Genomic DNA, 13,286 nt, shown 5'->3' with positions numbered 1-13,286 from the left:
AAGAAATCAGGTTATTTTTAAACAAGCCCCAGAGGTTAGTGGCTGGGCTGAGGTACAACACCCAAGAACTTGGGAGCGTCCTACGGGTGAGACATGAAGCACCCGCTCTGCCAGGGAAGAACTTCACTCCTACTCCCACTCCCAGCACAACCAGGGCAGCACGCAGAGTGGTGGGGAAGAGCATGCAGCTGGGCTCAAATGGCTTAAGGCGTGGATCCAGACTCCAGACTCCAGTTACCTGCTATATAACTTAGAACAAGTGACAGAGTTTCCCATGCTTGTTTCCTTATCTATAAAATGGGCTCATTAATAGTGTCTACCTCATAGGATAATTGGGAGGATAGAATGAGCTAACACGTATAAAATTCTTAAGATAGTGCCTTCTATGCAATAAATGGACCGAAGCGTTCAATAAATGCTGGCTCCTGCTGTCTCTTGCTCTGCCCGCATCATTATTGGGCTCACCAGGGCCTGGGTTGAGTTATGCTGAACTGATCTTTGAGGATAATGGGTAGGACCCAGGGCAAATTGATGCTTTAAAACTTCTTCTTCTTCTTCTTTTTTTTTTTTTTTTTTTTGAGAGACAGTGTCTCATTCTGTCACCCAGACTGGAGTGCGATGGTGCAATCACAGCTCACTGCAGTCTTGATTTCCCTGGCTCAATTCATCCATCCTCCTTCACCTCCTGATTAGCTGGGCACACAAATGATGTTCAGCTGATTTTTGTATTTTTGGGTAGAGATGGGGTTTTGCCACGTTGCCCAGGCTGAAGAACTCCTGTGCTCAAGCAATCCACCTACCTTCCTTGGCCTCCTGAAGTGCTGGGATTACAGGTGCAAACCTTGCCCAGCTCAAACTGCTTATCATTCATAATACATGGTCTTTTTTCCTGTTCCCATTTCTTTCAGTGGCCAGTCCAGGGGACACGGAAATGGAAATGAGAGTAGTTGCATCCTTAAGTCTAAGTTATTCAAAGCAGCCACTGAGGATCAGTTTTTACTTGCTCCCTTACCTTTAGTGGGGTTCCAGCCTTTCCATTAGTCAGACATGCCTGGGAGCATTCCTGTGTGCTGGATAGGGGCAGCCTCTTCTCCAAGGGGCTCTATTTTGATTGCTATTTACTACAGAATGTTCTGGAAAATCAAGTGCATGTCTGCTGCTTTCTTTCTTTTCTCCTTTAGCAGGTAGTGTGTGTTTAAGAGGTAGGTCTTGTACTAGGAAAGCACCAGGGACAGAGGAGACAGCTTCAGCTTTTACAGGAAACCAACTACTGCCTTTGCTATTGCAGTACTTTCACCAGATGCCAGAAAAGGAGTCACACATGTGCAGGGAACACAGACCCTCCTCAGAAAGCCCCTGGCCACTGTTGTAGTTCAGCTCCTGAAGCTCTCAGGATGTCACACTTCCTCAGAGGGGCGGAGCCATCCTAGAACCTGTGGCAGTTTCCTGACAGGGAGCCTGAGTACTGTGGGAGGTCAGGAGCATTGCTGGATCATTAGAGAAGTCATAATTTGGAGAACGGTGTTCTTGAAGAATGTCTTCCAAAAAGAGACACAGAGACTGGGAACCACAGTTTACATTTCAAAAATGGAAGTGGACAAGTGGGTCAGGACTGGCTGGTGGAAACCTGGACTCTCCAGCCATAGCCCTTCTGGTTAGAAGAGATCCAGCTCTTCACCCAGATCCACTTGACATTGGAAATGTCCTACTTGTATCTGTGAAGGCAAAGGTGTAAAGTGTCGAAGAGGAGAGGGGACGATTGGGGTGTCCTCTGGGGTGGGGGCTAAGGACAGCTGGAGGGAAGGGAAACCCATGCTAGATGGTGTATGTTACCTCCTGTCCTTATTCCAAGCCTGTGGAGTGGACAGTGGAGGTTATTCCTATTTTACAGATGAGAAAGCAGGCTTAGTTTAGGGCAGGCGTCCCCAAACTACGGCCCGCGGGCTGCATGCGGCCCCCTGAGGCCATTTATCCAGCCCCCCGCTGCACTTCAGGAAGGGGCACCTCTTTCATTGGTGGTCAGTGAGAGGAGCACAGTATGTGGCGGCCCTCCAACAGTCTGAGGGACAGTGAACTGGCCCCCTGTGTAAAAAGTTTGGGGATGCCTGGTTTAGGGGATTAAGCACCAAATGATACAGGTGTTATTACTCAGAGCTGGGATTCAAACTAGGCGCTGATGCTTCTGGCTTTTCATGTCTCCATGGGTGGTTCTTTGCTGATTTTGGATTAGAAAGGTGCCTCCAATCCAGGCCCATCCTGTTTGTAATTTATAGTTTATAAAGTGCCCTCCCAGAAGTGATCTTGTTTGAACCCATCTTAGTCCATTTGGGCTTCTCTAACAAGGTAACATCGAGTAAGTAGTTTAAATAACACACGTTTGCTCCTCATAGTTCTGGAAGCTGGGAATTCCATGGTCAGAGTACCAGGAGGTACTCAGTCATCTGGGACCTCAAGCACAGCAAGAGGATCTCTTGAAACACAGTAAAGAACCCCTTGCTGGGCATGTGGCTCACACCTGTAATCCCAGCACTGGAGGCTGAGGCAGGAAGATCACTTGAGGTCCAGAGTTTGAGACCAGCCTGGCCAACATTGTGAAACCCATCTCTACTAAAAATACAAAAATAAGCTGGGACTGGTGGCGGGCACCTGTAATCCCAGTTACTTGTGAGGCTGAGGCGAGAGGATAGCTTGAACTCAGGAGGCGGAGGTTGCACTTCAGCCTGGGTGACAGAGCGAGACTCCATCTCAGTTTTTTAAAAAGTGCTCCTGGGTCTGTTGGCCCCTTTCTGGACTCCACAGACAGCTTCCCTCCATGCTGGTCTATAGTTTCCAGCTGCCCAGAAGCACTTATGATGTCACCTCCCTCATTGCACACACCTCTCCTCACATGTGATAAACTCTCCTGTTTCAAAATGTCTTAGGAAACTTTGTGAAGGGCACTTATTCAGTGTTAAGAAGTCCTCGACAAGAATACATGGTGACAGATGGCCCAGCCATTGGAACCTGGTCATGCCACTCTTATCTGATCAGCTATGGACATTTCATTGGAAGAATCAAGGTTAGGGAGCACATAACTGAGCACAGCCACCATCAGAGAAAGATCACTCTTCATCTCAGACACTGCCTTTTTCTGAAGGCTTTTTATAGCCCACTTTTTGGAAGTGATTAAAGTAAGCTCTGACCTCTTCCCAGAGTCATCTTAGTGCTTTGATCGCATTTCATGGGGAGAAATTAAGATCCTTTATTGTCTGTTTTCTCTGTTTTCCTCCATGGCTCATTACCCATGGCAAACTGGTGCTTTTCTTGAAATCATAAATGTTTATCCTGCTAGAGTATCAATAAAGGCCTTTGTGAAGATCTTAGGTGGGGTCATGGTTCAATGATATTTGAATGTTTCTTCACAGTGAAACCTGTAGGGGAAAGCAAAGGAAACATGTTTGCCTCAGAATTTGGAGAATTAGGAATTTGGCAGGGCAGTTCTCTGGATAGAAGTTGATTTACATCAAAAAGTGTTATTTCTTCTGGATGTCACCCTTGATGTGGCACCTTGGGAGCCAACATGCTTAGGGCAGTTGAAGGGAATGGTCTTCTCTGTGACCCAGCAGCAGGGCTAAGAAGCCTACTCAGGTGCAGAAGGAGGGGAACACACTAATGTGTTCTGCAACCTCCTGGCAATAGTCTGGATGCCCATCAGGAGGAGGATGAGTAAATAATAAGTAAACCAAAACCACATGAACAACATGAAAAAATATCTCAAAAATATAAAGTTAGACAAAAAATGCCAAGTTTATTGTATAGTTGAAAACTATTAGGCCAGGCGCAGTGGCTCACATCTGCAATCCCAGCACTTTGAGTGGCTGAGGCAGGTGGATCACTTGAGCCCAGGAGTTCAAGACCAGCCTAAGCAACATGACAAAACCCCATCTCTACAAAAAATAGAAAAAATTGGCCGGGCATGGTGGCACATGCCTGTGGTTGCAGCTACTCAGGAGGCTGAGGTGGGAGAATCGCTTGAGCCAAGAGGTTGAAGCTGCAGTGAGCCATGATCGTGCTACTGACTCCATCCTGGGCAGCAGAGTGAGACCCTGTCTCAAAGGGGGGAAAAAAAGCTATTTATGTAGGGTTTGAAACAAGCAACACAATGTTTGTAGCCAGTATTGTCCTTGGCTACAAACATGTTAGTAAAATATAGTGAAAGGCAAAGGGATCATGAATACCAAATTCGAAAGAGTGGTTACCTCTGGGGATGGAAGAGAAATGAGACCTAGGAGTTGTTCACAAAAAATATTAATGATTTATCTGTTTTCTTGAAATGGTTGGTAGGTGTGTGAATGTTAAAATATTACTTAGATTTTTTAGTGGTTGAAATACTTCGTAATTTTAATTTAGTGTTTTTGTTTGTTTTTTTAAGGAAGGGTCTTGCTCTGTTGCCCAGGCTGGAGTGCAGTGGTATAATCACAGTTCATTGCAGCCTTGACCTCCTGGGCTCAAGTGATCCTCTCACCTCAGTCTCCTAGGTAGCTGGGACTACAGGCACATGCCACTATGCCCAGCTAATTTTTTTAGAAAAGAATTTTTTTTTTTTTTTTTTAGTAAAAATGGGGTCTTACTGTGTTGCCGAGGCTGGTCTCAAACTCTTTGCTTCAAGTGATCCTCCCATTTCAGCCTCCCAAAATGCTGGGATTATAGGTGTGAGCCACCACACCCAGCCTAGAATTTGTTTTTAAAAAGTGGAAGAACCAGCCAGGCACGGTGGCTCATGCCTGTAATCCCAGCACTTTGGGAGACCAAGCTGGGTAGATAATTTGAGGTTAGGAGTTCGAGACCAGCCTGGCCAACATGGTGAAACCTGTCTCTACTCAAAATATAAAAATTAGCTAGGTGGTAGTTGGGGTGTGCCTGTAATCCCAGCTTCTCAGTAGGCTGAGGCAGGAGAATCCCTTGAGTCTGGGAGGCAGAGGTTCCAGTGAGCCAAGATCATGCCACTGCACTTCAGTCTGGTGGGAGAGTGAGACTCTGTCTCAAAAAAAAAAAAAAAAAAAAGAACCTTTCCTAATCAGTTCAATCAACAGTTTTAATTTTCAGGTATTACTAACTGGACTCCTGGGGCTGATGGAGGAGGAGCCAATCAGAGTCCATCTCAATCTGAATAAATAGACTCAGAGCTGAGTTGGTTGGTGGACATGTCTCAATAATAGCATGGTACCAGAGTGAACTGTTTCTGGAGGCCTCCTTTTGCTATTCTCCCACCTCTTGCCCAGATTCATCATGGCTACTTCATCATTCCTTACTAGTAGCACCAGTGAGAAATTAAGAGAAGGCACAAAACTGCTCATTTTGCTGCTTGATAGTCTGATGAGTGGAGAGTAGAAATAATGCACTAAAGGAAGTCTTCACATTTTGAGCATATCTTGTTCATTGATTACAATGACAATAGCCAAGATTAACTGAGACAATCTTGAATTTTGGTTAACCCATAAGAATCTCCTGCCAATCCAAAGGGGCAGGAGGGAGTGATCATCTGAAAGCCCCTGTGCAAACCTTGCTCTAGGGCCTCTGTCTCCCAAGGGAGTGGTTTTGATGACTTGCTCTGAAATCATTATTTGTTTTACATTCACAGCATGGCCGGACCCCCCTGCATCTTGCTGCCAATAAGGGTCATCTTCCTGTGGTCCAGATCTTGCTGAAGGCTGGCTGCGACCTTGATGTCCAGGACGATGTGAGTAGAAGCCATCATTCTATCAGGGGCTTGTCTGGCAGGGGAGCTTGTCTGGCTAGAAATCCACAAAGTGTAAGCTATGAGATGGGAAGGTAGTAGATGCTCTCCCAGCACATTTTAGCTGCATCTTTGTCTCTGTGGCAGCAAGAACTTCCTCTTGAAGACCTGCTCTAAGGCCCATTCTCAGTAGCAAGTTAGAGTTTGGGAGTATGGGGTGGTTCTTCCATCATGGTTCACTTCCTGTCTATTATAAAAAATGCCTCAAAGGGCATTTTTGCCTGTGTCAGGTCTCAGCATAAAGGGACACACACATGCACATCAGTATGGGCAAGACCCACTGGAAATGTGTGTCAGTGACCAAATTTATCATTGGAGAAAAATGGGGGTCAAAAACTTAATTTTTTTCTTATCTTAATGTCTCTGTCAGTGACTATGACATGGAAAAGGAGCTATTCAAGTTGGGGAGATATGCATTCGGATTATCTAGAGATAGACTCTGATTGGCTCCTCTGGCATCAAGTGGCCAATCCTGAGTGAGTTAGTAGTGGCTGGGGTGGAGTCATGCAGTACAGTGGGCTGCCCTATTGGGTCTTTGGAGAAGGTGGATTCTCTAAGAGAGGACCATATAAATTGTCCTCCAACAACTATTAGGAAAAGGTCCTTTGATAGTATAATTGAAAACTATTTTTAGAAATGGTCGCAACACTAATTCGTGTAGTAGAACTCTTAAAAAATAAGTAGTTTTGTAGGGAACGCAGAATCTTGGAATGTTTGCACTTACAACCTCTTCCAAATTCACCTTTAATAACTGTAGTTATAGAGTGTGATTCAAATTTCAGACCTTCAGATGTGCTAGAGTGTGGTTTACCCAAGTGCTTCTAATCTTCTTTGGGTCTGTGTATAATGTCATAAAACTTGGCAAAAACACAGTGAGAAGGATAGTATTTGCAAAAAAATAACTAAATATGACTGTTTTATGCATGGCCAGAAGGCCATCCAGTGTCTTTCATAAATCTCTGGTTATTTCTGGAACCTGCTGGGTCATCAAGGATGTTACTTTCAAAAAATGCTGATTTAGCCTTAAGCTGTTGATTTCTACCTTGGGTCATAATACTTTATTTTCTTGCACTGTGGCCATCATAACATTCTCAACTATATCATATTCTTAGATGACAGGAGCAAAAATACAAGGAGAGAGAAAATATCTTGACCACAGAAAAGGTGGGACATTGAGTTACTGGTGCAAACATGTTGGGATGCATCTGGTCTTCTCTTCATATAATTAAAGGCTTTGCTTGCCACAGTGGCAATGCCAAAATGCCGGGCATGCTAACCCATTCCAACTTGATACCCCTGCCTCACATCCTGGGCCCTAAGTATCACTGTGTTCTCATGCAGCAAAAGCCTTGCTAATTTGCTAGAACTGCTGCTGTTTATACCAGGCAAGGTAGGACGTGAAACAGGCAAGAATTATTTTAGGTAGCCAAAGTAAGACATATCAGCAGAAGAAAAGCCAGCTCTATTTTTAGACAGAAAGATCCCCTTTTATTTATTGAAGTTATTTTCTTGCATCTTTTCCTTGTCCTAGACAGACAGTGCATATACTGCTTCTCCCAGATTAAAAAAAAAACACACACACACAACAAGAAGCAGTTAGAATTGGAGAAGGTAGAATTGACCTTCACTAGTTCTGAAAAAACGCATTTGCCAGCATATGATCCATTCCTGTTCTCTGTGTATTTAACATGCTGTTGATGACCAGCCTTGAAATACATGCAAGAAATCAAGGAAGAAAACTCTTGATTGTGTCCTTTAAAGAATCTAGAAGATCAGTTATTAGAAAAAATCAATTTCAGAAGTTACCTGTCTTGGATGGTGGGTAGAAACAGAGAATGTTAATGTTATGAAGAATTTACTCCTAACTTCATATTCTACAGATACTGATTTATGGCATGGTAAGGACTGAGAATTAGTTGAAGAATGACCTCCAGTGGCTTGGAGTGGGATTATTATGAATTTCAACCTGTGGAAACCAGTTCTTTAGATTATGCAACTCCAGGAGCAAATTATCCCTTGCTTCCCGCCAATCCTGTCAACTCTCATTGGAGCGCTAATGCCATCTCTGATTGGTCAATGAGCAGTCACATAGCCCCTGCCTCAGAAATAGTCCAGGATGCTGTGGCCACAATGAAAGCCATGGAAGAAGACAAAAATAAGAAAAACCACAGAGGGAAGGTTAGGAAGGACCCTAGAAGATCAGAGAGAGAAAAAGAGGTCAGCAACTTGCTTTGTACAGTATCCTGTCTTGAGCTTCCTTACAGTATGTCTGCCTGTGCCACATGGGTGTGATTCCTCCCGAAGAGGGGCACGCTGCCCCCTTGCATGACTGGAATTTCTTCCATGAGTGTGGCCTTGGAATCTGCCAACACTATGCTCACTTTTTTTCACCATGTAGGAAAGAAAAATAACAGTATTTCAAAACAAAGATTTAGACCTTATAGACATTAAAGCTCTTAAAATCTCAAAGTGAGAAACACTGTCTCAGAAACACTGTCCCAGAAGAACTGAGAGCTGGCAGTTCATGTACTTTGCAAATGGGTCAACGTGTTCCAAATCATAGTGCCAAACTGCAAGGTGGCAGGCTCTTCAAGTTTCCAGCCACAGCATTTTTCCTTCTGCTTCTTGTAGTTAATCGTTCAACAAATACTTCTTGGGCCGCTACAGTGGCTATACTTTATAAAAGAGGCAGCTCCAACCCCGCAGACGCATCTGATCTTTTCTGAGGCCCGTCTTAAGGTTAATGACTTCACAAGTTGAAGGCAGCTTGGAGTGAGTACAAAGAACCTTGACAATTTGATTTCTGGTCCAAGTGTGCTACCCTGAGTTCTAGGCTTACCAATAAAACGAGAGAATTAGACATCAACAAAATGAGATAAAAATCAGTAAAATGAGGGAATTAGACTGGCACATAGTAGTTAGTCAATAAATATTCAGGCTGGGTGTGGTGGCTCATGCCTGTAATCCCAGCGCTTTGGGTGGCTACAGAGGAAGGATCCCTTGAACCCAGGAGTTGGAGACCAGGCTGGGCAATATGGCGAAACTCCATCTCTACAAAAAATTTTAAAAATTAGCTGGGCATGGTGGCAAATGCCTGTGGTCCCAGCTACTCAGGAGGCTGAAATGGGAAGATTGATTGAGTCTGGGAGGTGGAGGTTGCAGTGAGCCGAGATCATGCCAGTGCACTCTAATGTAAGTGACAGAGTGAGACCCTGTCTCAAAATGAATGAATGAATGTTCACTGAGTAGATAATTGAGTAAATGCTGTTCAGAGTTCTCTGCCTTTTCCTAGCAATTTCATGATTGACTTAGATCATATACAAATAAGAATCATGTCAGGGCCGGGCATGGTGGCTCACACCTGTAATCCCAGCACTTTGGGAGGACGAGGCAGGCTGATCACAAGGTCAAGCGATCGACACCATCCTGACCAACTTGGTGAAACCTCGTCTCTACTAAAAATGCGAAAATTAGCTGGGCATGGTGGCTTGCGCCAGTAGTCCCAGCTACTTGGGAGGCTGAGACAGGAGAATCCCTTGAACCCGGGAGGTGGAGATTGTAGTGAGCCGAGATCTTGCGACTGTACTCCAGCCTGGTGACAGAGCGAGAATCCATCTCAAAAAAAAAAAAAAAAAAAAAAAATTCTGTCAAAGTAGCCACTTGTATGTATTGAGGGTACATCTTGTTCTTCTGTGTGTTATTTCAAGGAGGAAATGTTTCCACAGTAAATTTTAATCTGGCCGGGCGCAGTGGCTCAAGCCTGTAATCCCAGCACTTTGGGAGGCCGAGGCGGGTGGATCACAAGGTCGAGAGATCGAGACCAACCTGGTCAACATGGTGAAACCCCATCTCTACTAAAAATACAAAAAAAATTAGCTGGGCATGGTGGCGCGTGCCTATAATCTCAGCTACTCAGGAGGCTGAGGCAGGAGAATTGCCTGAACCCAGGAGGCGGAGGTTGCGGTGAGCCGAGATCGCACCATTGCACTCCAGCCTGGGTAACAAGAGCGAAACTCCGTCTCAAAAAAAAAAAAAATTTAATCTTAAAGGAGGAAAGAATCCATTTGTAGGTAACTGACCATGCTTCAACTGAGGGGTGCTAAATTGTGTTGTATTCTAAGGAAGAACAGATCTGAGATGATTACCTGAGGCAGCCTTTGTTTATGTTTTGTGTCCCTCAGAGCCTTTAATTCTCATCTTGGTGACTTAAGAAGGGTAGGTTTTTCAAAGCCAAAGAAAGCGTATTGCTCAGTCCTCCAGAACCATTCCAGCTAGTGTAAGTACAGCTAGCAGTCCAGCCAAGGACAGGCACTTTCTGCAGGGAGAAGCCAAGCCTGGCGTGACAGCATTGTTTATCTGACCCGGGTCTCAGTGAGGTCTCTGTCTGAGAGGACGGCTGGAGGGGGTGCTATGGCCTGGCGACAGGTAGGACAGCCACAAGGTCCCCCAGAGGAAGGGGTGTGTAGGAGATTATCTGTGCCAGCAGCTTAGGACAATTTGTGTTCTTGCTGCAACCTCACCCAAGTCATTAGATCTCCTGAATCTTGCTAGTCTAGAAATTTCCACCTAAGGTCTGAACTGAAAGTTAGATTTAGCTGCTTGCATTGAGCTAAAGTTTCACAAAGGAAAGTTGTCTCAAAGGAAGCAAACACAGTAGATTGATGATGAAAGCAAGTAATAAATAACGTGCCATTCTGGCTCCAAAGATGCCTCAACTCATAATTTAGAGGGCAGCTTATGAAACATGATAAAAAACATTTGACCTAAACCAAGGCTTATGTTAGACTGCGCCCTATCATCCAGTGAAGGCCCTTCGTGAAATAATTTATACAGCAAGAGTGGCTAACTCACCCTGTATGCTCAGGGCTTGTTGCTCACACTTCATGAACAATACAGAGTGATAGGTTTTATCCTGGAAAAAGGTTGTTTTTATTGGTCCAGAGAGCGCTAGAGTGTAGGCAATTTGTGGTTATATTAAAAAGCCTGTAACAAGTGGAAATCTAACCAAGTCAGTACTACCCTGAAAGCGTGAGCTGCAATTACATGGTTCTTGCTAAGAAGGGCACTGTTTGTTAGCAGATCAGTAATCATCAATTGCACCAGAGGCCTATTTTGGGAAACTCCATCAGCATTCTGCTAGAGAAATGGGAAGTCTTGGAAATCTTATGGAAATTTTAAAAAGTTGAGACGGGTCTGGGCACGGTGGCTCACACCTGTAATCCCAACACTTAGGGAGGCTGAGGCAGGTGGATCACTTGAGGCCAGAAGTTCAAGACCAGCCTGGCCAACATGGTGAAACTCCATCTCTACTAAAAATACAAAAAAATATTTAGCCAGGCGTCGTGGCAGGTACCTGTAATCCCAGCTACTCTGGAGGCTGAGGCAGAAGAATCACTTGAACTTGGGAGGTGGAGGTTTCAGTGAGCCAAGGTGGTGCACACCAGCCTGGGCGATAGAGCGAGACTCCGTCTCAAAACAAAAACAAAAAGTTGAGACCTGGGCGGTATCTCATATGATTACTAGTTTCCTTGTCTAGAACTACTTTCTAAGAGGTCTGAGGTAGACAGTGCAATGGCACAGTCCACCTCCTGCAGCCACTGACCCAGCAGCCACATTCTTCTTTTAACCACAGCAAGGGTTATCTTTGAATAAGACCTCTGGGAAGAAAACCAGCCTGAGCCTAATTAATAACAGGAATAATAGTTCAGGATGCTGAAGGGAGGGTCAGTGGTGGCAATGTTGAGGACAGTGACCTGTCCTCAATGTCCTGACCTTCTCACTGCAGAAATTCTTCTTTCCATGAATGAACAGTGGGAAAAGAGTCTGTGACAGGGACAGTCCCATTACTGGAGTATTGTTTCTGCTCAGACTTCCAATAAGTAGTCGTTTTTCCGGTTGCTAAAAGTTATCCGTGTCAAATATAAAAAGCTGGAAAATATTAAAAATTATAAAAAGAAAAATGAGAAAAAATCCTCTCATGGAGTTTTAAAGGGACTCTTAAGAAAGCAATTTTGAGCCGGGCGCGGTGGCTCAAACCTGTAATCCCAGCACTTTGGGAGGCCGAGGTGGGTGGATCACGAGGTCAAGATATCGACACCATCCTGGTCAACATGGTGAAACCCTGTCTCTACTAAAAATACTAAAAATTAGCTGGGCATGGTGGCGTGTGCCTGTAATCCCAGCTACTCAGGAGGCTGAGGCAGGAGAATTGCCTGAACCCAGGAGGCGGAGGTTGTGGTGAGCCGAGATCGCGCCATTGCACTCCAGCCTGGGCAACAAGAGCAAAACTCCGTCTCAAAAAAAAAAAAAAGAAAGCAATTTTGAGTTGTAACTAGGATTGGTTTTTTATTGTAATAAAACATACATAGCATTAAATTTAGCATCTGAACATATTTACCTATATGGTTCAGTGGCATTAAATACACTCACAGTGTTGTGCAACCATCACCATCCATCTTTAGAACTTTATTTCAGATTACATGCCTTTAATGTGCATTGTTGTTTGTTATATATCAGGGGAGTTTAGTAAGTAGAATCAGTATTTCATTAAGGTTATTTATAGGTAGCAGTGCATCCTTCTTTTAAAAAATCTGTTTTATCTTGGCCGGGCGTGGTGGCTCAAGCCTGTAATCCCAGCACTTTGGGAGGCCGAGGCGGGTGGATCACGAGGTCGAGAGATCGAGACCAACCTGGTCAACATGGTGAAACCCCGTCTCTACTAAAAATACAAAAAAAATTAGCTGGGCATGGTGGTGCGTGCCTATAATCCCAGCTACTCAGGAGGCTGAGGCAGGAGAATTGCCTGAACCCAGGAGGCGGAGGTTGCGGTGAGCCGAGATCACACCATTGCACTCCAGCCTGGGTAACAAGAGCGAAACTCCGTCTCAAAAAAAAAAAAAAACAAAAAATCTGTTTTATCTTGTGATGGCTTCTGCCCTCTCCTGGGCCAAGGGCCAGGGATACCCTAGAGTGTTTCCTTTGCCCCTCTGGTGCTCTGCCAGGAAACTTTACAAGACTCTGACCAACCAAATCACAAAATCCAAGAAGGCAATGCAGGGACCCTGGGGATCATGCACCCCCTCCTTTTATAGGTGACACACCTGAGGTCCAGCAGGGTGACAGGCTTCTAGCAAGCTGTGCACAACACCGGCCTCCTGACCCCTTGTCTCATGCTCATTACTTTTTCCACTAGAGCATTTCCACACTGCCCACCCCACCTCCCTTTGAAGCCTGGAACACAGGCTCAGCTTGATTTGCCTTAACTTAGCTTCCTGAGGACCTGTCAGAGATAAAGGGTACTTAGAGACTTCAGAACTCTCCTGTTACAGTCTTGACCTGCTTACCTCTGGGAGTGTTTCATCCTTCACTCAACTGCAATTAGGAAAAGAGTCAAGTTCCCTTTGGCGCCTAAAGGAGAAAAACGTCTGGTAATCCCAGGAATCCAATCACAGAGAAAAGGGTTCAGAATGCAGCATAAATCAGTGAGGATGTTGTCATGAAATCTCTGAAG

General features: G+C 44.8%; 1 protein-coding gene across 9 annotated transcripts in view; it reads left to right on the top strand.

The window, feature by feature from the left end:
* The window catches only part of ANKRD6 (ankyrin repeat domain 6), a 197,518-nt gene that overhangs the window by 149,830 nt on the left and 34,402 nt on the right, over positions 1–13,286 (top strand). For all 9 annotated transcript variants that reach the window (XM_039465511.2, XM_074397702.1, XM_074397703.1 and 6 more), the window contains one exon: positions 5,621–5,719. In XM_039465511.2, the coding sequence (XP_039321445.1) occupies positions 5,621–5,719 (99 nt within the window). The remainder of the gene's footprint in view (positions 1–5,620; positions 5,720–13,286) is intronic.

Source organism: Saimiri boliviensis, chromosome 4 (genome assembly GCF_048565385.1).
Source record: "Saimiri boliviensis isolate mSaiBol1 chromosome 4, mSaiBol1.pri, whole genome shotgun sequence".
NCBI lineage: Eukaryota > Metazoa > Chordata > Mammalia > Primates > Cebidae > Saimiri > Saimiri boliviensis.
This window is presented reverse-complemented; position numbering and strand designations above follow the sequence as displayed.